Raw genomic sequence first — 23,538 nt, forward strand, 5'->3', positions numbered from 1 at the left:
GTAGAAAAAAGATGCTCACAATCTCCAACCTGGTTTTCATTTTTTGCTCACTAGAAATATCACTTTCACAGGCCCGTTGTAGAGAGGTCTTTGGTTCTAGTATTAACGTCTTTCTTCTTTGGCTGGCTTGCTTTGGGGTCCTAACGATTCCTTGCTAACTTTCTGGGCTCTTAGTGTGTGCGTTACCATGTGTGTGAACTTAATAACCCTCTGTTGCTTTTAACTATTTGTGTAACGTAGGCTAACTGTGTAGATATTTCAAAGAAAGACAAGCGGGTCACCAGACGCTGGAGAACAAAAAGTGTCAGCAAAGATACAAAAATTCAACTGCAGGTACAGCCTTTTGTTTCTCCTTTCCCTTTTCGCTTTCGTTCTCTGTTAAAGCGCCGCACCTATATCCATTCCAGATCAGCCCCGGGCGTGAGGTTGAAGGAAGAGCTTACCAACTTTAAAGCCTGTGCTCTGCGGGAGTTGTGTCATCTAAACGTGGAATTTATTCGTTTTAGTTAGTTGGGCCTAAGTCCAAAAACCTTGAAAAGTCAAGATGATCCAATTTGGCCACCTGATCGGATTTCCATCCTCAGTCCCAGCCTTTGAAGCATTAAAACCCAGACTGAAAGCCACTTGAAAATCAAAACAGGAAAGCCAGCGGACTGTAGTGTGGGCTCATTTATGTAGTCTCAGTGTTAGAGGGCTCTTTTATGGGTGAACGTTGCCCATAGTTTATCAAGGCCTTATATAGGGGTGCTGTAGGTTAAAAATCAGCACAATGGGTATCAGTGTGGCTGCTGTGATTCTCTGGCCTCATAATTTATGTATTTCTGTTCAACTTTCTGGACTCTATTTGCTCCTGCTCAGGTTATAGAAATAATTCACTGATCATTGAATTCTGTCTCAACTCTGAAATTCTGTAATTACAAAGGTAGATCATATGTGGCCTTCAATGATCACTAAAATTGGAACTAAAATCTCCATAGCTCATGATAAATTTACTTGAAGTAAAAATTTTAACTGCAATAAATAGTTGTAGATCCTCTTTGCATTTCAGTGATGCAGAATATGGTAAATGTCCCAAACCCCTTATGTCATAAGTGATACTACTTTCAAATCTTGGCAAAAATCTCCACTGTTCTTACCTTAGCTGTGTAAGATGATTGCTTACCTGCACAGTTAAAATTAGACTTCAGATTTTTAAAAAAAATTTTATCAGTGAATTTAGATCCTAACACAAAGGCGAAAGTAACTACTGTTCGATGCTTCCATTTCTTCTGAATAATTAGCAAATGCAATTCTCCTTTAATGCAGACTGATTTAACAACATTCTTTGTATTGTCACTCTGAGTGTGTCAATAACAAACTGCTGGTGTGCTTTCTAATTTGATGTAATTCATAATAAATTTTCACAAACACTACGCATTCATATTTCTATTTAGAATATCTGCAGCCCATGAATGTAATTCTGCATGTTCCTTGGAGCGATATACTTTATGTGCTTTCCATTCTGTTCATAAAATTGGTGCTAAAGGGGAAATAGGCCAAATGATCTCACAGAGAATTTTCAACATTGTCGTTTGTTTTGAGCTTATGAGTTGTTGTGTTTGTTTTCAGTCTTTATGTTCTCATGTCTAAGAGAATAGAGCCATTTTTGCAACCAGAAGAACCCTTTCTTTAAATAAAAGAATTGAAGAATGCTAACACCCAAAGTGCATGCCCGTTTGGGATTGATGCTATTCTAATCTGGTTCTGTAATGCACACCACTGAGCAGATTCCCTTCCCAGCCATTGTCTTGAGTGGACTGGCTCTCAGCAAGTCTGAACACAATGCCCCTGGCTGTCTGTGGGGTCAGGATTCCCACTACAAGCCCAGTTGGTCTATGTTTCCCCCTGGGGAAAACAGAATGTAGTTCTGGTTAATAAATGTGCCAAGAACTCATAAAGATGTTTTGAGTCATTAGAATAAATCGGTGCAAAAGCAGGCAGATCTTTGAGAGACGTGGAATTTTTCACTGATGCTGCCTTGCTTTGTTTGACCAAGGAGTGACCCAGATAACCTCATGGTTCATAACCTCATGGTTCCGATTTAGATGAGGATCTGAGGTCACCTCATCCCCACACTCCCTTTGCCTGCCCAAAAAAAGTGGATGTATTTCAGTTAGAAACATAGACTTTGGATGACAGGAAGCTATTAATCACTCCCAGAGAGCATTTCCTTCCAATTGGACTTAAAGTGTGTATCATTTGACTGAAGTGCTACAGAGTTTGGTTATCACCCCCCCCCCCCCCACAACAATTTCTGCTTGCCTAAGGCGACAGGTCTCCCAAGAGCTAGCAGGAGTCTCTATGTAACCAGAACAGGACTAAAGCTCCTTCAACACGCACACCCATTGGGGATGAATTTGTTCACCCAGCCATGTCTGTCACAGGCAGGAATATCTTTACTTAGCTGTCATTTGCCTACAGAAAGACATAACATTTACTTTTACCATAGTAGATTAAAGATACTGGCTCCCATTTTCTCCTCACCCTCGCTGGTTTCCCCTTCCTATTCCCAAAGCTTTTTAACTATGAGAATTCCATCTGATGATGCCAAGTATTTGTGTGATAATCATCTCACTTTCCGGGATGACCATTATTGCAGCCAAGGAGAGATCCTTGGGTCCTGACAGCTCCCTCTCTGTTGTTTGTAACTTAGGTCGTGAGCCGGTTGTGAAGGAAGCCAGGCTGTGTGGCGGTGGTAGTTGGGTGGTGATTATTATTATATTGGCATTGATATTGTATCATTGAACTTCGCATCCATCATTCTATAATCATTGTCATCTTGAAAGAATTCTAAGATAGGTTATTTTTTTAGTTGACTGCAGAAAGTAGAAAATGAAGCATGTCACCCAGACATTGAATAATAGGTTATTCTCGGTGGGGTAGATGGGCTCACCTTTCTTAAAGATAAAAGTTAAATGTTAGACCTGTTTGGTCATATCTGTGCTAGATACCATTGAATTGTTGCTCTCAGAAATCTGCTGTGTAACTCACGGAGAAAGCATTTGTTTTGAAGTTTCTGTGGGCATCCAGGACTCCCAAAACTTCTGATTTCCTGGTTCTAATGAAAATCTCAATAATAGTGTTTCGTCAGAAGTGCTATAGAAGAGAAGTTCTGTGTTATTAATAGAGTACGTTAGACAATAGGTCCTAGGTACTGGAGGAATCAGGTAGGGTAGGAAGAGGTACACAGTGGCCAATCAAGTTACCCAGCATTCACGTGAGGCTGACCTAGGCTCACAGTCCAATATTATACTGACATGCGAAGATGAGTCCTTCCCTTTATTACATCAAGTGTAGAGATTTTGTAGAAAATAGATTATGTGTATGTGACACATGTAAATATGCAAACGATTTGAGAAGTAAAATGTGAAAGTCATTTGGAAGATTGAGAGAATTGGAGATGTGAGAATTCAAACCGTTTGCCATTCCAAACAGATGAAAGTCGTCCTGGGGTTTTTGTTGCTGTTGTTGTGTAAGTTGTTGGGTTAGTCTGAGAAACTTCACCCTGGCTAACTGGAAGTGGAAGTGTTTATTGTCCCCAGTCTTGGAGAGCCAGGGTTTGCAACACAGATAGCATGAGAAGGGGACGCCATTGCCTCTCGACTTCTTCGGGGCTGTGCATAGCTGCACGCTACCAAATGAAACCTGTGCTCTCTCTTTTTCATAACTGGTGATTTTAGGCTCTAGTCCCACACCCTGAGGCCCTTAAAGACTCCCTAGCTCCCCCAAACCCCAATCTAGTAGGCCTGGCATCCACCTTGGGAAACTCTGCAAGTTGAAGATCCCAGCACTCTTGCTACCACGGAGCCCCTGCCAGCAGTCTCTTTGGTAGGAGGTTGAGTAAGGGATTGAATGCATTCTTTTTGCCGTTACATTTTATATAATTACTTTTTCCTGAGTTTGCCTGTTTTCTTCACTATCGTTTGGATGCCTGTTGACTTCATACAGTGTGTCATCCCATGTTTCAAAAGTGGTGTGCACGTTCATTTTGCCTTAGAATCACAGGCTCCTCATTAATGTGCTAATTCATAGCTCTCCATCTTATTGGGGGGTAGGGATGATACTCAGGAAGTGGACTCACAATGTTTGAGGGCCTGCAGTGATAATAAAGAACATTCCTTGTGACAGGAATGTTCCTTTGACTTGTTCCAATGCTAAATTTCTTTTTCCTTTTTAAGAAAAGTCAATTATAGTTAAAACTTCCCTTTTCCTTTGTCTGATTATCTTTCATCCCTCCCATAAATCCCACCCTCTTCATCCCCACCCCATGTTTTTACCCCCTTTTCTTCTCCCATTCACTGTCAGGAAGGGCCACCTGCGAAGGGCCAGTTCAACACAATTCGGCGCCGGCAGAGGCTAGCAGCAGCGGTGGCTACAACAGTGAGTGGCTTTCGATATCAAACGAGGACCTATGCACAAGGGTGACTTTGTGGGGGTGGTGCCACCCGTGTGTTGAGCATCACCTGTGGCCTGCCTAGCTGACGTTACTTTCGAATGGTCTCTGGTTCTCCTTGCTTGGCAGCCATTGGACGTGGGTGCTGGTTTTGGCAAAGGGAGAGCTAGCTCATAATCCTGTTCCTCTCCTGTCATTGGAAGAAAGGATAGAAACTAAGGTTTAACTAAGTTTGACAAACTGAGTATGGGGCCCTGAGATGGGAGAATTTACCTAAGTTATGGTATTTTATTTGTTTATTTTTCCATACTGATCGCCAGAACTTTTGCTACCTAGTTTTTGTTTTCCTAAGCAATGCCATGTTACTACAGAATCAGTTGGTCTTTTTTGGTGTGTGTAGCAGGCTGGCTGCTTGGGAAGGGTGTGAGAAAGAAGCGAGGGGACAGGAAAATGTGGATTTTCATGTCACCTCTGCATGAATCCGAAGTAAACATAGCAAGGGAAATCGCTTTCTAGAAGGAATATTGACCTGGAAACTGGAAATGTAGTATGGAAATTTAACACACACACCAAGTTAGGTGGTGTCTAATCCGTGTGTAGAGGGCTGTTTCCCCTAGGAGGCAAACGAATGGATAGCAGGACCTAGGTAGATGGGGTAAAGAATCCTGACCGTCCCCCAGAGAATAGGAAGCAGAACAACTCCCCACAGAATCATGTACCGGATAAAAGTCAATCATAATATTAATTCATCCCAAGACCTTGTTCACTTTTAAAAATAATAGATTCCCGAGTTCATAGTAAGCATGGATGCTAGTTTTTATCTGTTAAATATTTTCTGAGTTAATTACAATTTTATTCTTACAAAATTAGGCTATATTTGCAGATTGGAATTGCAAAGAATACTCGTGAGAAGGTTTTGATTGCACCACGGAGTAGCTCCTGGTGTGGGGGCTGTTGGCTTTCTACTTCGTGGTCAGCTCGGGTGGGATACGTAAGTGTTCAGCCAGGTCACGGGATGGAATTACTTTTGCTTATTGAAACAACCAGTGACTTGGAATTAATTAGGGAACCGACGCCTACGTTGATAGTTTTACAAATATTTGAACCAAGTCATTACTGAAATTGCACTCTGGTGCAGCGGACAAATTCAAATGCAAATTAATGAAGTCTCTGCCCCTGGTTCAGTAACAGATTCTGACAGTAGACATGTCTAACCAGTTAAAGGACCCACGTGGAGAAATCCGAATGATGTTTAGAGAAGTAACAATAGCCTAGCCTGGAAAACCAAGTTCATTTACCTTGTGAGAAGGCTAATGCTTCTCACTGATACCCTTCCAAAAGAGCGTGCAGGGGGGTGATTGTGTTTTCCTGGGCTCGGTTTTTAAGCTTTAGATGCATACAGCGAAAATAATAAAGTTAGGGTTAGCACCCATTTGCTTAGAGTAGGTTTGTATTTTCTTCAGTTGGAAACAAAAGAAAAGGCTTTTTAAAACAGGAAGCAGTAATGCCCACATCCCAACCCAGCTTTGACCACAGAAATTATAAAAATAACTTTGATTCTAGTGGAAAAGAAGTATACCATCAACATTTGGAATAATTACAGAAATAACTGGGGTGGATGGCTACTAGCCCCCTAGGATCTGTATCCTGACTCTATACCGGAGAGGCATGGAGCGGTATCCACCACTGACCCCTTCCCCCTCCCTAACTCCAGTGGCCTGGCTGAGCCTCCCTGTTTCTTTAGTGCCCCTCCTCTTCCCAACACGGAAGTTACCCCACATTCGAACCTGTCCTATCTTACAGGAAGCTTTTTTGGTCTAGAATCTTTTCACAGAATCCTTGTCAGTTTTATCCCCTTCCACTCAGGCTACCTGAGGAGATGGTTCCAAAGTTTATTTTTGTTGTTGGGTCTTAACACTTGCCCCCAGAATGACCTACTTTCTCCACTAGCCAAAGCCCACAGAACTTCAAACTGGAAACAGAAACGCTGGCCCCAACTATGGAACAACACTAAGGCTCCCCAAACCACCAGTACCTCAAACGTACCCTTGAAAGCAAACTGCAGAATACGAACAGGGGTTTTTCACCCCGGTTGAGTAAGACCTCTAAGTTTGTTATTGCTGGACACACTGGTGTTCGTTGTTTCCCGGTGATCTTTGCTACATTTGGGGCCAGCAGGTCTCCTTACAAATTCCCTTCTCTTTTGATTTTTTTTGTGGGTGAGTTTTCAATTCATGCCCTAACATTTCCATGCCACACTGCAGCTACTAGTATCAGAAAGTTCCAGAACCAGGCTTCCTCCCTGTCACAGGGCTTCTCTGAAGCCTTGAGGCTCTTTCCTGGGCAGAGAGAAAGGCCCAAATCTAGCTGGAGATTCTTAGCTCTAAGCATGGGGAGCTGGTGGCAGCTCCCTTCCCGGCCATCACTGGTGACAAGAAACTTGCTACCACTTTCCCAGGACCTTCAACACACTGTGCCTCCCAACACCAAACGCCCACTTAATCATTTCCCACAGACCCGATGCTTCTCTTAGGTGTCCCCAAAGGCCCTCTGTCATCATTAGCACAGAAGTACCCCAGGAAGGAGTCCCCAGAGTAAGGGAATACCCACGTTCCGTTCTTTCCAACGACTCATTTCCAACTTGCCTGTCTCAAATATGGAACAGGAAGAAGTTTTGAGCCTCACAAGATAGGCAGCTGTTGACAACTCCCAGCACAGTGCCACGATGTCCCTACTGAGCATATCAGATAAGCTGATCCCTCTGAATGCCTTGGAATGTGTGTTAGCATGCTTAGCTTTGCTGACTAAGCAAAGACACTTGTTAGTGGGGAAGTTTCCCATTCTCTTCCTTCCTCAGTAGCATCGTCTTCCCTTTGGTAGCTTTCCAGAGAAATTACTCCCTGGCAGAGCAGAACTGCATCAGGAGGGAGGGAGAGAGAGAGAGAGAGAGAGAGAGAGAGAATTCTTTTTTTCCTATCTTCTCTCAGCAAATCCATGAAATTTCAACAACAACATCAAAATACATTTAAAATTAAGCGTTTTAAAACCCCACCCCCCATGCTCAAGCCAAGATTTGCCTCCTTCCTCCTATGGAAATATGCAAATTCGCTAGGGAGAAAGAGTTATCATTTCAATTGTAGAAAATTCACTTTTTGTAGAGTCTATGATATGGTTCCTCAGAACAACTGAATGAATGCCTAAGATGAAGGAAAATGTTACTTCTGGTGGATTTGCTAGAAGAATTCACATTTCCATTTCCCAAGAACGATTGGCCAATAACATTTGTGACCCTTGGGTTGATCCTTCTAAAAGGGATGAGAAAGTGCTTTGCCTTCACCCAGCACAAGGCCAATCCAGATCCAGTCCAGGCCAGGAAGTTTTTGTAGCCATCGGGAACGGCTGTAGTAATAATGCAACAATAATGCAACCTTTACTACCTATTGCTTTGCACGGGTGGCAGGTTCATAAACCACATTCATTACAGATCAGTATTGTGTGGCACACCAGGGCAATGGCAGTGACTCACAGCACAGGTTTAATCTGTGAATATATATTCTAGTGAGTATACCTCTAGATGACTGAGTCTCTTTAAGCCATTAGTGTATGTAATATAAACTTGTTATTTTTTTTTCTGGTGGCTGTAGACCAAGTAAGTCTTTGAGTGTGTTTTTACATATTTATCAGGATTCTGCCGAGGCTCAGGTATACATAAGTTGCATTCAATGTGAGAACAGGTCCACGCATCAAGATTCAGGCTTCTTTTCTCTGCCACTTATTTTTCGGGACAAATGAAGGTTCAGAGGTCTGCTTTTCTGTTCCATAGTCATTATTCTTTGTAAGAATGATAACTCAGAGAGTCCTGGACATTCTGAAACTATCAGAAACAAGACCCCATCTGCCCAACCTACACTGCTTATAGAATAAATGAGGACTGAGGGTCTCGAGCATGCCGTCAGAAAGCAGTGTATTGCTGTAAAGGGAAGGAAGGACCTTCTCTGTGTAGTGGATGGTGGAACAGGACGTGGGGACACGTGAATAATTTACACCTTCCCTTCCAGGTTCCCTTCAGCGCCACCATGTCCCCAGTGCGTCTGCATTCTTCCAACCCCAACCTCTGTGCAGATACTGAGTTCCAGACCCCTCCTAGCCACCTCACTGACCCTCTGGAAAGTTCCACAGATTATACAAAGCTACAAGAAGAATTTTGTCTGATCGCACAGAAAGGTAACACAGCAAGGTGTCTTCTTGGGCCGTGGAGAACTGGATGGAAGGTCGTTGTTTTATGGCATCCAGGTTGACTCCTGGGTCACCGTGCTGTGTCCGATATTTACAGCGCAATCAGATGTCACTTCAATTTCATAATCCTAAAATAGTTGTTTTATTACTTTTCTATATGGATGTGTCCATTAATACCATCTCCTAGCTCCTCACAGATGCATTTTTAATTGCCTTGTTAAACTGGATGTTAACATCCTGATCAGAGCCAGTGCCTTTGCTTCTGGGCTGCGGGGGCAGCAGTTGGAGAAGGAGCATGTAGGTGAGCACAGCCCAGGGGAAGGGTAAACTCAATGGCACCCCCAAAAGAGCGTTGTTTGGTTCGTCTCAAAGCTTCCAAGAAACTCAAGTTTCCAGACTTTGAAAGCCTCTGCTAAACCTACAGGTTTTCTCAGCAGACTACAGACCCTCCATGCAGGGGAGACAAAACGGGCATCTCCTTGCCTCTCTGGCCTCTTTGGAAGGGCACTGTGAGGGGCTTTCAAGGTCAACGGTGGGATTAATTCCAGCTGTTGATGGAATTTCTTTCAGTTGATGGTGGATCGTCGCACATGAATTAAGAGATTGTGAGACAGGGGCGTAACTATTTTTCCAAAAAAAAAAAAAAGGAAGTCTATTTTGGAAGACTTCACACACTTTTGAAACACTGTTAATATAAAAATAGGAATTCTGGGGCTGGAGAGATGGCTCAGCAGTTAAGAGCCCTGACTGCTCTTCCAGAGGTCCTGAGTTCAATTCCCAGCAACCACATGGTGGCTCACAACCATCTGTAATGAGATCTGGCGCCCTCCTCTGTTATGCGGGAATATATGGAGGCAGAATGTTGTATACATAATAAATAAATAAATCTTTAAAAAAAATAAATAAATAAAAATAGGAATTCCAAGCTCAACCTTTTGTGGTTCAAACCACAAGACTGCCTCAGGTTTTACCAGCGTAACTTGTTAGATAGTCAGGCCATGGAGAGAAGTGTTGTTCCTGTTGCTGCTTTTAAATCAAAGCACCCTTGGCACCAGACACTCACTGCTGACAAAGCAATGCCAGGGTCGCTTTTTAATCCACATCATTTCTCACGCCAAAGAAGCCAGTCGGGACTTCTGGATCCACCGTCGGCTTTATGTTGGCAGGTTTCACAAAAGGCTCTTTTTAGGGGGGTGTGCACCATGGAAATAACTCCATCATAACTCTTGAGGTGCGTGACACTTCAACAGAATGGCTCTAAATATTATTATCAAACATGACAAACAAACATGCTTTCCTTTCCTTCTTGAGATGTTAGTTAATTTCTAAGTATTGATGTTGATATTTTGTATGTTGCTTCCAAATCTGTGTTGGCTCATCTAGTATGAAATATAAAAATTTCCATTTTAATTAATTACAATCGCATATTTGTTTTGAGTATGGATACTCAGATGATTCTATTTAAGGCTAGTTTTTATTTTTTTTCTAAAGGCTTATTTTTTTTTTTTAAAGTCAGACTATAACCTAGTCTCTCTGGAGAATGTCTGGACGCCGAGCAGCTAGTGTCCAGAAGTTGACAACCTGTTTGTCCGTTCTGCTGCAGTAACTGTTGGTTCCTCGCTTTTCTCCCTGCTCAGTGCATTCCCTTCTGAAGTCTGCATTTAACAGCATCGCTATAGAGAAGGAAAAGCTGAAGCAGATGGTTTCCGAGCAAGACCACAACAAAGGCCATAGCACCCAGATGGCCAGGCTCCGGCAGTCACTGTCACAGGTAAGCCCACGTGTGTTCTTGTGCATGACCAGCTAAAGGTGCTAGGCGAAGGATGAGGGAGGAGACCATCAGCAGTGGGGATGGCATGTCCCTCTGACATTCTCCCAAGACATTGCAGAGCCAGTACTGAATAGTAGTGTGTTTTTTTTTTCCTAAAAAGGTCAAGTGAAAATGAACAATAATTGCTGAGTACATATAAATTGGTATTTTTGACTGCTTGAGTTAATGTCTGGGGTCATTTGTCATATAGCTCCTGATTTAAAAAAAAAACAACAAAATAAAACAGGCATTTATACATGATTTGCATGTTGAAGGAATATTCCAGAATATATACAGTTCAATGATAAATAGAACAAAATCTACTAGTTCTTCCACACTTTATGTTTTTCCACTTAGATTTTAATCTGTTGAAAGTTACTAATGACTATGAATAAGTAATTAATAGGTAAATGGGTAATTACTAATTTCCTATTTCTTTTCTAATTTGCACTCTTGGGATTTCCTTTGGTCTGTTGTGCTCCTGAAACTAGACGTCTGTATTTTAGCATCTGCCATATTTTATTTTACTAATAGTAACCACGCCCCTGTATACCTCAGAGTTGAGGTTTCTATTACAAATTCTTAAAAGCCACACATTTCTGTGATAAACATTTTCTTCAGACAGTCCTAAATTGCACCCAGTTTGAATCCTTTGAGCATGTGATGCTGTTATGTGATTTTTTTTGTGACAATTGAATGTTTATATAAAATATTGTTCACTTCCTGGTGCCTTGGATCAGAGTGAAGGAGCCAGCAAGTCATGGGTAAGTGGTTCTCCATGTGGATCCAACCCTGCTTGAATATTTTCCATAGTCCCGAGAAGTGAAATGGGAACTCTCCTCACTGTGGTTTGGGTACCCGACCTGTCCGTGTTTTCGGTATTCGGTCTCCTACAATGGCATGCCAATATCTAAGCTACACAATCCCCACAACCACAAAGCACCACCAGCTGAGGGACATATGCTGTTTCCAGCGCCAATCCAGGGCCTCAGGAATATGTGCGTCACCACAGCGCCTGTCTGGCAACTGCAGAGGACTTCACTCATAACCGGCAAAGGTTATGACATCTGCTCATGTCAATGAATCCTCTCAGTGCTCCGTTAATATTAATTGATTTTCTAAATCATTATTATGAGTGGACCATGAAAAAGAAAGGTCAAAAGAATAGTCAAACGAACATGTAGATGTCATCTTGAAGACACATAAAATACACCCTGAACCCCAAAGTGTTGTATTTTTTCTCTAATATGTTTTATGATGTTAGCTTAGTGACATAAACATATTGAACATAGACTAAGAAAAATAAGAAAATTTGTTTCTTGCTTGCCGCTTGCTTGCTTTTGCTTCTCTCTCATTAAGACAAAGAATTGGCTTGAGGTCTGGGGATATGAGGAGGCTGATCAAATGCTTGCCTCACATGCACAAAAAGCCCAGGTTCAACCCCCAGCACCACATAGAATTGGACAAAGAGTCATATGCTTTATAATGCTGGCGCTCAGGATGTGGAAGCAAGGAGATCAGATGCTGAAGGTCTTTCTTGACTACATAATGACTTTGAGGTCAGTCTGAGATTCATGAAACCCTGTCTCAAAAATGGATCGAGATCTAGGGCTTGGCTTTGGAAGAATCTAGAAATGACTAGGAAGAGAGATTGGAGTGGTAGAAAATCATTTGTTCATTCGTGTATACGTTAAACTGACTAGATATTATGTAAGATTTGGGATCTCACAGACCTGGTTTCCAGGAAGCTCATAATCTTGTTGGTAAGTGAATACTGCCCACCCAGGAAAGGGTTAAGGGACCACACTGTGCCATTCCCAGCAGGACTTGGTGAGGTGGATTTCCAGGGTTCCAGTTGTTGAGAAGGAAAAGATCACTGAGCTGAGAGGAAAGCACAGGCAAGGATCTGACTTCCTCAGGTCGGAGGGGATGAAGAAGGACCCCACACTGAAGTGATAGCGGTGAAACCAACCATAGGCACCTCGAGTTCAAATAGTTCCCTCTCTTCAGAGATACTTATTTGCATCGTGAGTTAGGTCCCCAGTAGATTTTTCTTGGGTTGTTTGGTTGAGGGTTGTTAAATGTCGATTTTCTTCCTAACCAAAAGACTCAAAAGATGTGAAAATAGTTTGGGACTTATCAAGGCTGTTGCACATTAGCCACTGGAAAATGTGATGCTTACCTTTGTGTGCCGTAGCTTTTGGTTACGGTAACATTATCGTGCCCATCTATACAGTTCAGCTGAGCCAGTGAAGCACACACTGGCCACTTCTGCCATCGCTGCTGTGGTGGTGACTTCTGTGTTAGGCATGCAGCTGACTGACAGCTACTCTTCTGTAGTTAATTGATACTGATATTTTGAACACTTCATAGGGGCCTAGAGAATTTGGTGAATGTGGAAGTTATTCCATGGGTAGTCATGAGATGGTAACCATCCCATTGAGACATGAAGGATTAAATTTATGCTATCAATGATAAAGAGGCTTAAGGAAGTTTAACTACCAGAAATTGGAACTATGTGGCATTCTATATGTATTAGAAAGATTAGCCAGGTACCGTAGTATGGAGAATGGATGAGACAGAGGCACCACCAACTGGTCAGACTCATTATCTGAGATAATTTCAGACTGACTGATGATATGTGTGGTCATATTCCCAAAGCAAAGACCTTTCATGCTTGGTAGAGCAAGGGCTGGGTTTGAGACACAATATGGGATCAACATGGCCTGGTGATCAGCTGAACATTAGAAGGGGGCTAGGAAGCAGACTCCAGCCTGGTTTGATAACATGGCATGTGAGTTCTTTCTCCCCAAAAGAGGGAAAACAGAAAGGACATATTTACCAGAGGCTTGTGATAAATGATTTTGTAGAGGAGGTTAAACGTCTGTAGGTCATCTAACAGACAAGTGGATATATATATATATATATATATATATATATATATATATATATATATATCCATCTTGAGGGGCAGAAAGAGAAGTAGGAAATCTCAGCATCTCAGGGACATTGAAGATGCTGACAGATGCTGACAGATGGTATTTTCAGGCAGAGAACAAGAGGACCAGTGAACTTGGTGCTGCAGCAGAGAACATCAGTATTGAGGACAGGGGAGCAGTTTCTGGTTACCATGGTTGTGGTAAAACACCATGACGAATAACAACTTGGTGAGAAAGGGGCTTATTTGTCTTGCATAATCTGAATTGCACCATTTGTCAAGGGACGCCAGGGCAGGAATTCAAACTGGCCAAGAACCTTGAGGTAGGAGCTGATGCAGAAGCCATGGAGGAGTTCTGCTTACTGGCTTGCTCCTCACGAATCTTGTGTGTGTGTGTGTGTGTGTGTGTGTGTGTGTACATACGTACGTACGTATGTGTGTATAAAACCTGGACCACCAGTCCAGGGATACACCTGCCCACAACTGATGGCTTGTCCCCCATCAATCACTAAACAATGCCCTACAGGCTTGCCTACCGTCACTCGTATGGAAGCATCTTCTCAGATGATGTGCCCTCCTCTCAGGTGACTTTATCTTGTGTCAAGTTGACATCAAACTAGCCAGGACCAGGTTGAGAGAGATTCTCTGATGGAGATCCAGGTCAGACTGGCAGCGGAATTCAAGTGATGGCCACTAAAATCATTTCCTGGTCCTTTTAACTAAGCTCAAGTGGAGACCAATGGTAGAGCTTTGAGAATCTTTACAAAGGAAAAAACTTTAAAAACATCCTCTTTATCAGTAAATAGCATATGGACTGAATGACGTTCTTGACTGTGACAGCCATATCAGCCTGTGTTTGTTCTATCAGGAGCCAGAAAAGGATGAGATACTGAAAGTAGGAGACAGTTGGGCATCATGGCCAACGCTCTTTGCGCCGTCCCACCTTCACTACAGTACTTAAGACTGTCAAAGTACCAAAAAGTTTGAGATAGTTTGTCTCCACACCTTGTGTATATTTTCCTATCAACGTAACTTCATGTTAGAGTGTGCTTTCAGATAGTAGCCCGAAGACCCCTTTGGTCCTTATACACTGTCAGCATTGGACCCTCGGACATCTTCCTCATGGTCTCTCCTACAGAGAGGGAAGGAGAGAGATGGTAGTGGAGTCATTTAAATTGACTGACATGGCTAAAGTTCGTATTTTATTTGACATAAGTCCCATTTGATGAGATAGCTGATGATTAAAATGGTGCATTTTCGGAAAAGCTATTCAGTTTATATCATATACACTTGACAAATTCTGTCTTCCTTTTAGCAGGCACATAGCGTATGAAGTAGATGAGATTAGCATTCTTCACTCTGTAACTGGCAAACATTGTTACCTGCCTTGAGTAAGTAGAAACTTACAAGGCTGGAGAGACCAATAAATTCCTCTTCAGACACAAACACAACGTAATTGTTTAATTTCACCCCTCGTGAAACGTAACTTTCACATCCATGACAAGCAGACATGTTGAGCATACATATGTAGCACAGGACATTTTCTTTGGCATCTGTCCCTCTTAGGTGACCTTATTCTATATCAGCCCTCATTTTATGAACACTAGAATCAAATTGTGTAGTATAAAACTAAGACAGCTTCGGCACTCCCAATTAACAAAGCAGTAACGTGCTGGGGTGTGCGTGGGTCTCTCCCACAGCGTAGTGTGCTGTGTTACCTTTGCTGGTTTGGTTTCTCATTTCAGAATTTGTACACTGCTTGTACTGAATACAGTGTAAAGCGAGTCCATGCAAATGTGAGCGACAGCATTCGACCCGTCCACTCCAGCTGGAATCGCTATATGTCACTCCTTCAACATGCCACAGTCATTAAGGACATCGTTATGTTGTGCATTGCTGAGAGAGAGGGAAAAAAGCATTGCTGTCAACTGAGCTGACAGAGTGTGCTTCCGAGGCTCAAGGCTGTGCAGGGAGAATGTGCACTTAGAATTCTTGAAGTATGTTAAGACCGAGACTGTAAACAAAAGGTTGGCTCGAGGCACATAATGGCATAATTTAACATCCCAGCCATACTATCTGTCACCCTCCCCGTCCGCAAGATTACACAGACTTCAGATAGGTACTCTGTAATGGGAGAGAAATCCCATGTCTACTTATTTGTTTCTGAATTCTGCAATTCTCTGGGACCCCAGGAAATCTGAGGGTATGAAGACATTTTCCATAGAACCCTTTACAATTTTTTAGCTATGTACCAAGTCTCCATGGTAACCCATTGTCTCAGTGGGTCCATGCTGATATCACAACGTGTTTGTTGTAGTGAAACTTTGTCACTACCTATGTGTCCAGTGGGAAACCACGCCTACAGTGCAGCTATGGAAATCATGTTTCTAAAAAGTTTCAAGCATGTGTTCATCACCAGAGCATAAAGAACAGGTCAGAAGTGAAAGCCGTTCACCTGGGAAACAATATAAAAAAGCCAGGAAGAATGACACACTGGTAACCCCAGTCCAGTAGTATGGTATGAATTCAAAACATATTAGACGCTTTCATTTTCTAAATCTAACAGTAATTTTTAATTGGGAGAAAAATAAGGATATTTGTGCAGAAGTTGGGTTTTGACTGCTTTTTGTTCTAATTCTCTGGCTTCTTTTGAAGCAGCTTTACCTTTAACAAAGGGTCTGATTGTGTGAAAATCTTTGCTGAGTGTTATTAATCCTCCTCCAGCTCTGGCTGTTTCCTTCCCAGAACCCACAATTCCACTTAGTCAAGCCATCTTCCCAGTGTCTCCCTGAGTCTGAGTGAAATTCCCATCTGTTGTCTGAGGAAGTTGAGACTTAAGGGTTCATTATGGGTACTGCTTTTTTTGTTTTGTTTTGTTTGGTTTTTTTTTTTTTTTTTGGTATTAGGCATTGTTATGTTTGAGGACTGGAGGCAGGGTTGGGCATGCTCTGTGGGGTCTTTCACACAGTCTAGAGGCACTAGTGAGTGTAGATGGTCCCTGTATGGCTGCTCAGTGAAGACAGTAGGCACCACACAGTGCTGGTTCCTCAGCGCTTCCCCTGTTGGCCTTGGCCCCTGAGTCCAAAGCAAATCAATACTCTCAGGCAGGCCCCCGTAGTTTCTCCTGCTCGGTGGCTGGCACCAGTGGCTGGAATCTGCCTCCCTTTTCCTTGCTCTGTCCCTGTTTACTCTCCTTGAACACATTCCCAAATTATTTGTATCATCTTCCATGGTCTTTCATGTTATTATCACTCCAATGGTCTTTCCTCTTTCAATCCCTGGATTCTTCAGTATTCTCAATTTCCATGATACTGTTAGAAAATGTGGTGCTGGTCCCTGCTGGGGAGCACTGTGCCCAGCACTCAGGCTCTGGACTGCAGCCAATCTCACTGCAGACTGACAATCAAGGCAAAAGGAGGACCCAGCCTGAGTCAGATTGCTAAAAACAGGCTGACGCATGCATGGTGGTCGGCTTGAGTCTGCCAGAGTCGGAGTGACTTAGTTCTGCTTCATTTCTGTCAAAGAACCAGTCTTGCATCTACCACTGCATATATATTATCAGGGAAGTGGTTTCTTTCCCACATTTGCTTGGACTTCCATGGCGGGGATGCCTGTTTGAAATAGAAGTAGGATTTAGTCTTGGATGCTTGTTCCAACCTTGAAATATTGAGCTAGAAAAATGTTGTGCTGCCCAGAAAAGTGGAATCCAGGCTTTTCTTTCATACAGTGTCAACATATTGGCAACAAATTGTAATTATTCTCCATGTGGAGCACATGATCTTAAGTATTAGCAATAATTTCAAGGAACTTACTCTTGAAGTTTGAAAAATTTAAAAGTAAAAAAAAAAACGAAATAAAGACTGTTTGTTTTTTATCTCAGTAAGGAACACATTTAAGATTTTTCTTTGGGGACCATGATACCTGTTTGCCACCCAACTGAGGAGAAAACAGGGCTTTAACACTAAGAAAATTAAAGATGTGGGTTAAAAACATCTGTCTCCAGACCATCCCGGTAAATCTCAAGGTAAACAGCACATGCTGGGAAAATCATGATCTTTTCCTGTTAGGCAGCCAGTGCTCTCCCTGTCCAGGGCCGGCCCTGAGAAGTATAGGAAGCTCCCATTCCTGTACTCCCGATGTAAACCCCAGAAAACCCTCTGACCAGAATTATCTGACACCTACGGCTGTGCTGTCGTTCTTCCGAATGGTGCCCTAGAAGCACTGTGCACAATTTCTACTTGGCATTTTATTCAAATTTGAGAAGGGCTTCGGAAGTCACCCATCACAGTGACCTGACTTTGTAACTAAAGAAAGCACGGCCCTTTGTAATCCCAGGTATTCAGGATGCGGAGGCAGGAGAGTTCCAAGTGCTGGCACGGGCTGTTTAGTGGGGCCATGTCTCAAAAGAGAAAGTAAGGGGAAGGAGGGCATGCAGACTCCCAGCAGCTTCTGCGTCTCGGGTGGACACGAAGTCCTAAAGTCTAGTCACTCCTAGAATTTTTCCCGTTGTATAATTGCCAGAAAAAGAAAAGGTTGTCTTCACATTTAAACAAAAAAGAACTCTTTTAGCTCATTTCCTACTGTATTAATCCTTACAGGTTTCCCTGGGTGTCTTCCATGTGTCTGTAGGCAGGATCACATTTAGTGCTAATTGGCCAAGAAGAGAGTTTAAGTGAGGTCTTAATGTTTTTAAATCCCCAGAGGAAGTGGTTTGCAATATTCCTTGTAAGTGGGGAAAAGAGTTTAGCATTCCCTCCCTGAACCAGAGCTTTGCTTACCTTGTGACTTCATGGTGTTGCTTCGTGAACACCATGCCAGTGTCAGCAGAAGGTGGGGTCATTTGAAAAAGAATGGACAGTTGAGATTTATGTGAATACCTCGGGTCAAGACTGGCTCTGCCCACCAGCTCATCCAATGCCTTGCCAAAGCCCTCCCACTTACTAAGTGTGGCTAAGTAGGTTTGGCCCGAATACTTCAATAACTATGTGTACTTATGGGCAAAGGGGATACCTGGATGAACAAGTGAGCTCGCCACAAAGGGTGAGCCTAAGGCCACCATTTTTTATTTACACACATCTCTTTCCTAATATGTCCATGGTTTCTTAGATAACCAGGCATTTTTCCTCTCCACACGTGAGTATTGTTGGTTCAGTATCCACCTTCAGTCACCTGGTACTTGTCACACCAGATCCGATGTGTTTCTTAATATATCATGCCAGCTAGTCCTAAAGGCTGTAAAACAAAAGCTCTAAGTAATTCTGCCCTCCAAATGCAAAACTGGAGTTTAAGGCAGGAACCAGACTGGGGGAAGGAGAGGAAAGACAAGACAGCCTTTACCCTGTGATTGGTGTACGCCTTGCCCAGCGTGCGTGTCGAGTTTTGGTCCTTACGTTTACAGAGCGTTTGGATGAGTTCCGTTACATTTATCGAATTCTGCTTGGGCTTACACTGGTGTACCATATCCATTGATGTGAGTCTCCATATCTGTCGATACTCTCTACATGAAGCAGAATGCACATTCCCCAGAATAGACGCCCTTGAGTGAGCCCTAGCATAGATCGTCTGCTCGGAAACATCCGTGTCCGTTTCAGAATTCCCATTTTTAACGGGAAGGAAGGGATTGCCCATCTTTGCACAGGTCTTGTCCTCACACACACATTATACCTGAAAGTTCCAGTGAGCTGAATCCTGAGACAGAAATGATCATTTTCCCGCCGTCAGTGTGAAGTGCGGAGGGCCCCCCACGCTTTGTGCCCCGGGGTCCTGTAAGGGGCACGCTTATGTGAAGCTGCTCTGTTCGTGTATTAGGTGCACTCGCTGCATGTGCTTGACTGTGTAAATGGTGTTTACCGATGCTTATTCCTGGTGTGTTCAAAGCGCTGGGATGTACTGAAAATCGAGTTGGTTTGCTGTTGGACTTATGTTCTTATGGTTGTCCGTGTCCCTGCTACTCAGCAAAAGCACCTTCTGAGTTGCCTCTGTGCGTTCCACTGTTCTGCCAAGAGGGTTGGTTATGAGCGCCTAAAGAAAAAAAAAAGGCCCTCCATTTCCTTCTATCATTCTGGAAGATAGTGATGTACATTAAAGCCAGCTCATTCATTATTCCAAGTGTTTTTGAGATGATGGCCTGTCTTTGAAGCGAATCCTGAACTTTAGAGAGTAGAACAAAAGAAGACTAAGAAGGAATCAATAACTTTCGTCCCAGACTGCACAAGATAATATATATGTGGTGGTAGACTGGTCTTGGATGTAATGGGTCTGCCTCTATGGAGGAGAAAAATCCATGTATCATTTTTATGAAGCCCGTTAAATATTTCAGTTCCCTAACCTACTTAAATAGTGCTCTTATATTACAAAAAGTTAGCGTCATAATCCAGAGCCATTTATTTTCTTCTTAACTGATATGGTCCAGCGCATGGTGAAGTGTGAGCTAGGGTCTCTAGAATGTTGTTGTCTCAAGTGGTCCCTTGTATTTATTTGTAACACTTGCCTATTAATTTGCAGTTACAATTGCAGTTTTTGTTACTTTAAGGCACTCAACCAGAATGCTGAGCTCAGGAGTCGGCTGAACAGAATACACTCAGAGTCTATCATCTGTGATCAGGTTGTCAGTGTAAATATTATCCCTAGCCCTGACGAGGTAAGGCTCATTGAGGAACGGTTAGAGAACATCTATTTTGTGGCATCTGAATTACTACATATTTTTGCTTATTTTAAACGGTTGTTTTCCATTAATAATATCTTCTCCATAAATACTTGTGTTGCAGACAGCTCAGTAGTCTTTGAATTAAAAGATGTGTGTGTACTTGACATCATGATTTCCTGGTGATCGCTGTCTCTTTTCATTTATTTCTATATTCACCTGATGTCACCAAATATTTAATTTGTATATCTAGTCCAGCTTGTTTATTTTCTGCATCTGTGTTTTGTTCCCCCTTGTTCATTAGCACCAAATGTCCAATGAAATGCTGAAAATAATTTTACCTGATAAATTGTTAAATAAAAACTGCTTAAAGGTTTCTCTGAAAGAAGTTGTCTAGGGAGAGAAGCTCCCTATTCTTGCTGAAACAAAGCTAACTGATGACTCAGAGGATCAAAAGCCAGCAGGCACTGGAAGTGTGGTGGGGTGCTGGCCTAGTGTCCGGAGGCCCTAGGTATGGCCGCTCTGTGCTGGGTACTGCCCTAACCAGTACCTAACATTGTACCTCGGATGTCATTCTCAGCGGCCTCTACAAAACATGCTGTTGTTCTGTTTTTTATAATGAAGAAATGACATGAAAATAGAAAACCATTCAGAATGTGGGCTAAAATGTGTCTGAGATTTCTGTAAAGTTACTGTTTTATTAATCGTAAGAAATTAAAGCTGTGTATATGGCAATGCAGCTAACAAAATGAGAGCTTAAATTAATGCCAAGGTCTTATTTGCACCCAAACCATATATTTTACTATGAATTTTACCATAAATCAGACTCAGGCATTAAGTTAACCTACTGTTAACTTAGGTTGTCCACTGTGTCCATTCATTCTTAGGGTCCCACTGGACTCTAGTCACATTTATATCCAGCCGTGTGCTCAGAATCTAGTAATAGTTCTAAGTCTTATCACCGAAAAAAAATATTTAGATCCAGCAAGGTGATTCAGCGAGTCAAGTCACTTGCCACCAAGTCTGGTGACCTGAGTGCAGACCCCAGGGAACCCCACAGTGGTAGAGAGAACAGACTGCTGCAAGTTGACCTTTGAACCCCCCTATACCCATGTATTTGTGTGTGCCCCCATATGTACACCCAATGAATAAATGTGATTTTGAAATTACATAATAATCTTTAATTGGAGTCTTCACCCTGAAAAGTGAATTAGAATATATATAATATTCTTAAAATTATTTCTAATTCAATTTATCTTCCTTGAAAGCACTCGTTTGTGCCTTAGCACACATAAACAGTATTTTACTTGAAATTACATTCAGTAGTCTAGACATGTTTAATTAGTTTAAAATCTGTGATTTGGTTGAAAATCAAATTATATATATCCTATTTCAGAAATTAGTCTTATACATCACCGTGATCTTAGTTGTCTCGAGAAGTTTCTGGGAATACTTCTTGAGGTTTAATGTACTGCTTAAACCAACAGTTCAGGTTGTGAGCCATTTGGGGGTCACACAACAGATATCCTGCACCTCACACCAGGAGCAAAATTACAGTTATGAAGTAGCAATGAAAATAATGTTATGGTTGGGGTCACCACAACGTGAGGAGCTATGTTAAAGGGTCACAGCTTTAGGAACGCTGAGAACCGTTGGCTTAGACTATGACTAGTAATGTCAGGCCTAAGACCACAGTCAACTCACGTTTTTAACAGAGGTCTCACCTGTTAAAAATCATTTGCTACCAATAGAGCATGGACTTGAAATCAAATTGTAACATCACCAGCTTTTAGTTCTGCCTCTGGGCATCTCTAGACACAATAGATGGCATCATATATGGTAGCAACTGAAACTTGGCCACTAGTGTTAATGGACAGTCTGGAATTCTCTAGAAATCTAACTAACTTGCAGGACTAGCAGTGCTGATAGGAGGAAAAGGTTGATTCTGTCATATGAGCGCTCTCTCTCTCTCTCTCTCTCTCTCTCTCTCTCTCTCTCTCTCTCTCTCCTATAGGCCGGTGAGCAAATCCATGTCAACCTCCCTCTGTCACAGCAGGTGGCCAATGAGAGCCGCCTCTCCATGTCAGAATCTGTGTCAGAGTTCTTTGATGCCCAAGAGGTGCTTCTGTCTGCAAGTTCATCAGAGAACGAGGTAAGGGTCCTGGGCGCGTCCATCTCGTTTGCCTGAGACTGTGAGTCTGGGCAAAGACTGCCAGCCTCTAGGACTCTGGGCTGTTATAGGTGTTTGTTTATGTCACGGGACAAGGCTCACCTTATAGCAGGGCGGAAGCGTGTAAGCTACCATGGCGCTTCCCGTTTCCTGAGCACTTCACGGTGCTTCTGGCTGCAACTCAGGGCTCTTAACTTGGATGAATAAAGGGAAATAATCGAAAATTCATACATGTGACAAAGTAACCCAGCCATTGTTAGCAGAGTTCATTGCAGGGACTATTTGATAATACGGAAAGGATGAGAGAATTAGAAACCTTTTCGATTGGGTAAGTTAATATTTCTCCAAGGCAAATCTAATCATGTCCCGAGCCCCAGTATTCTTAGGATAACAATTTAACTGTCACACAAAAATGTGAATAATCTCATCTCTGTATTCAGGAGCAGCCTCTTGTCTCTTTCTGTTACAGATTCTTCCAACAGCCAAAGGAGTGATTCCTAGAGTTATCAATTTGCTAAAGAAACAGTATTATCCCTGTAACAAAGAGAAGTAGTCTTTGGTGTGACCCACACTAGAAAGAACTGAACTGCGTAGCTATCCTTGTGCCCTGTGTTTTAGAGGTTTTCACAAAGAGTGGCTTTTAGTCCTGTCTTCTTGTGCCACAGTACTCAGGAGTTAGCCAGGAAATAAACTCAGATGATGGTCAGTGTGGTTCTCTCAGGGCTGTCTCTCCTCCTTAGTTAAGGCATGGCTCCTAGGTCCACCTAATCTGCTCCAGTCTCAGGAACCCAGTCGACCCCAAGTCTTTACACTGACACACTCGACAAGCCCACCTAGTGAGGCAAGGGTTGGCGTGTGAATTCCCGTTACAGCTGCAGGGTCCGTGCAAGTTGTGTGTCCTGTACCGCAGCTTCCAGTGGAGACAGGCCCTTTGCCCTCGCCGTCTACGCTGGCAGGAGCATTTCTCCCAGAGATATGTCTGTCATCTTCTCCCCACGTTCAGCCTACTCCTTCCTCAGTAGACACCGTCAGGGAAGCCTGTGATGGCTGACCCACCTCAGCGTGGTGCCGCTGGTTCCCTCTCCCCACCCCAGCCTTCGGTAGACTTTGTTTGTGTTTCTCTCCCAATTACCACTCCCCAACACAATATGGTCCATCGATTTCATTTGTTTTTCGTGTGTTTCCCCCTCTAGAATACAGGTTCCATGAAGGTGGAGACTTTACCACTTGGTCTCTGGAACAGTCTAGTGAATTCAAAACCGGCACTCAAGAAGTATTTACTAATTAAATATATTAATATTTTAATTAA

The 23,538-nt window shown here is 42.7% G+C and overlaps 1 protein-coding gene across 10 annotated transcripts in view; it reads left to right on the forward strand.

The window, feature by feature from the left end:
* The window catches only part of Osbpl6 (oxysterol binding protein like 6), a 174,432-nt gene that overhangs the window by 129,252 nt on the left and 21,642 nt on the right, over nt 1-23,538 (forward strand). For 5 of the 10 annotated variants that reach the window (XM_087900080.1, XM_087900079.1, XM_087900076.1 and 2 more), the window contains 7 exons: nt 241-333; nt 4,345-4,419; nt 8,491-8,656; nt 10,306-10,439; nt 11,219-11,242; nt 19,949-20,056; nt 22,074-22,211. In XM_087900080.1, the coding sequence (XP_087756206.1) occupies nt 241-333; nt 4,345-4,419; nt 8,491-8,656; nt 10,306-10,439; nt 11,219-11,242; nt 19,949-20,056; nt 22,074-22,211 (738 nt within the window). The remainder of the gene's footprint in view (nt 1-240; nt 334-4,344; nt 4,420-8,490; nt 8,657-10,305; nt 10,440-11,218; nt 11,243-19,948; nt 20,057-22,073; nt 22,212-23,538) is intronic. The other 5 variants (XM_087900081.1, XM_087900082.1, XM_087900083.1 and 2 more) reach the window with 5 other exon arrangements.

This window comes from Myodes glareolus, chromosome 21 (assembly GCF_982192425.1).
Source record: "Myodes glareolus chromosome 21, mMyoGla1.1, whole genome shotgun sequence".
Taxonomy (NCBI): Eukaryota; Metazoa; Chordata; class Mammalia; order Rodentia; family Cricetidae; genus Myodes; species Myodes glareolus.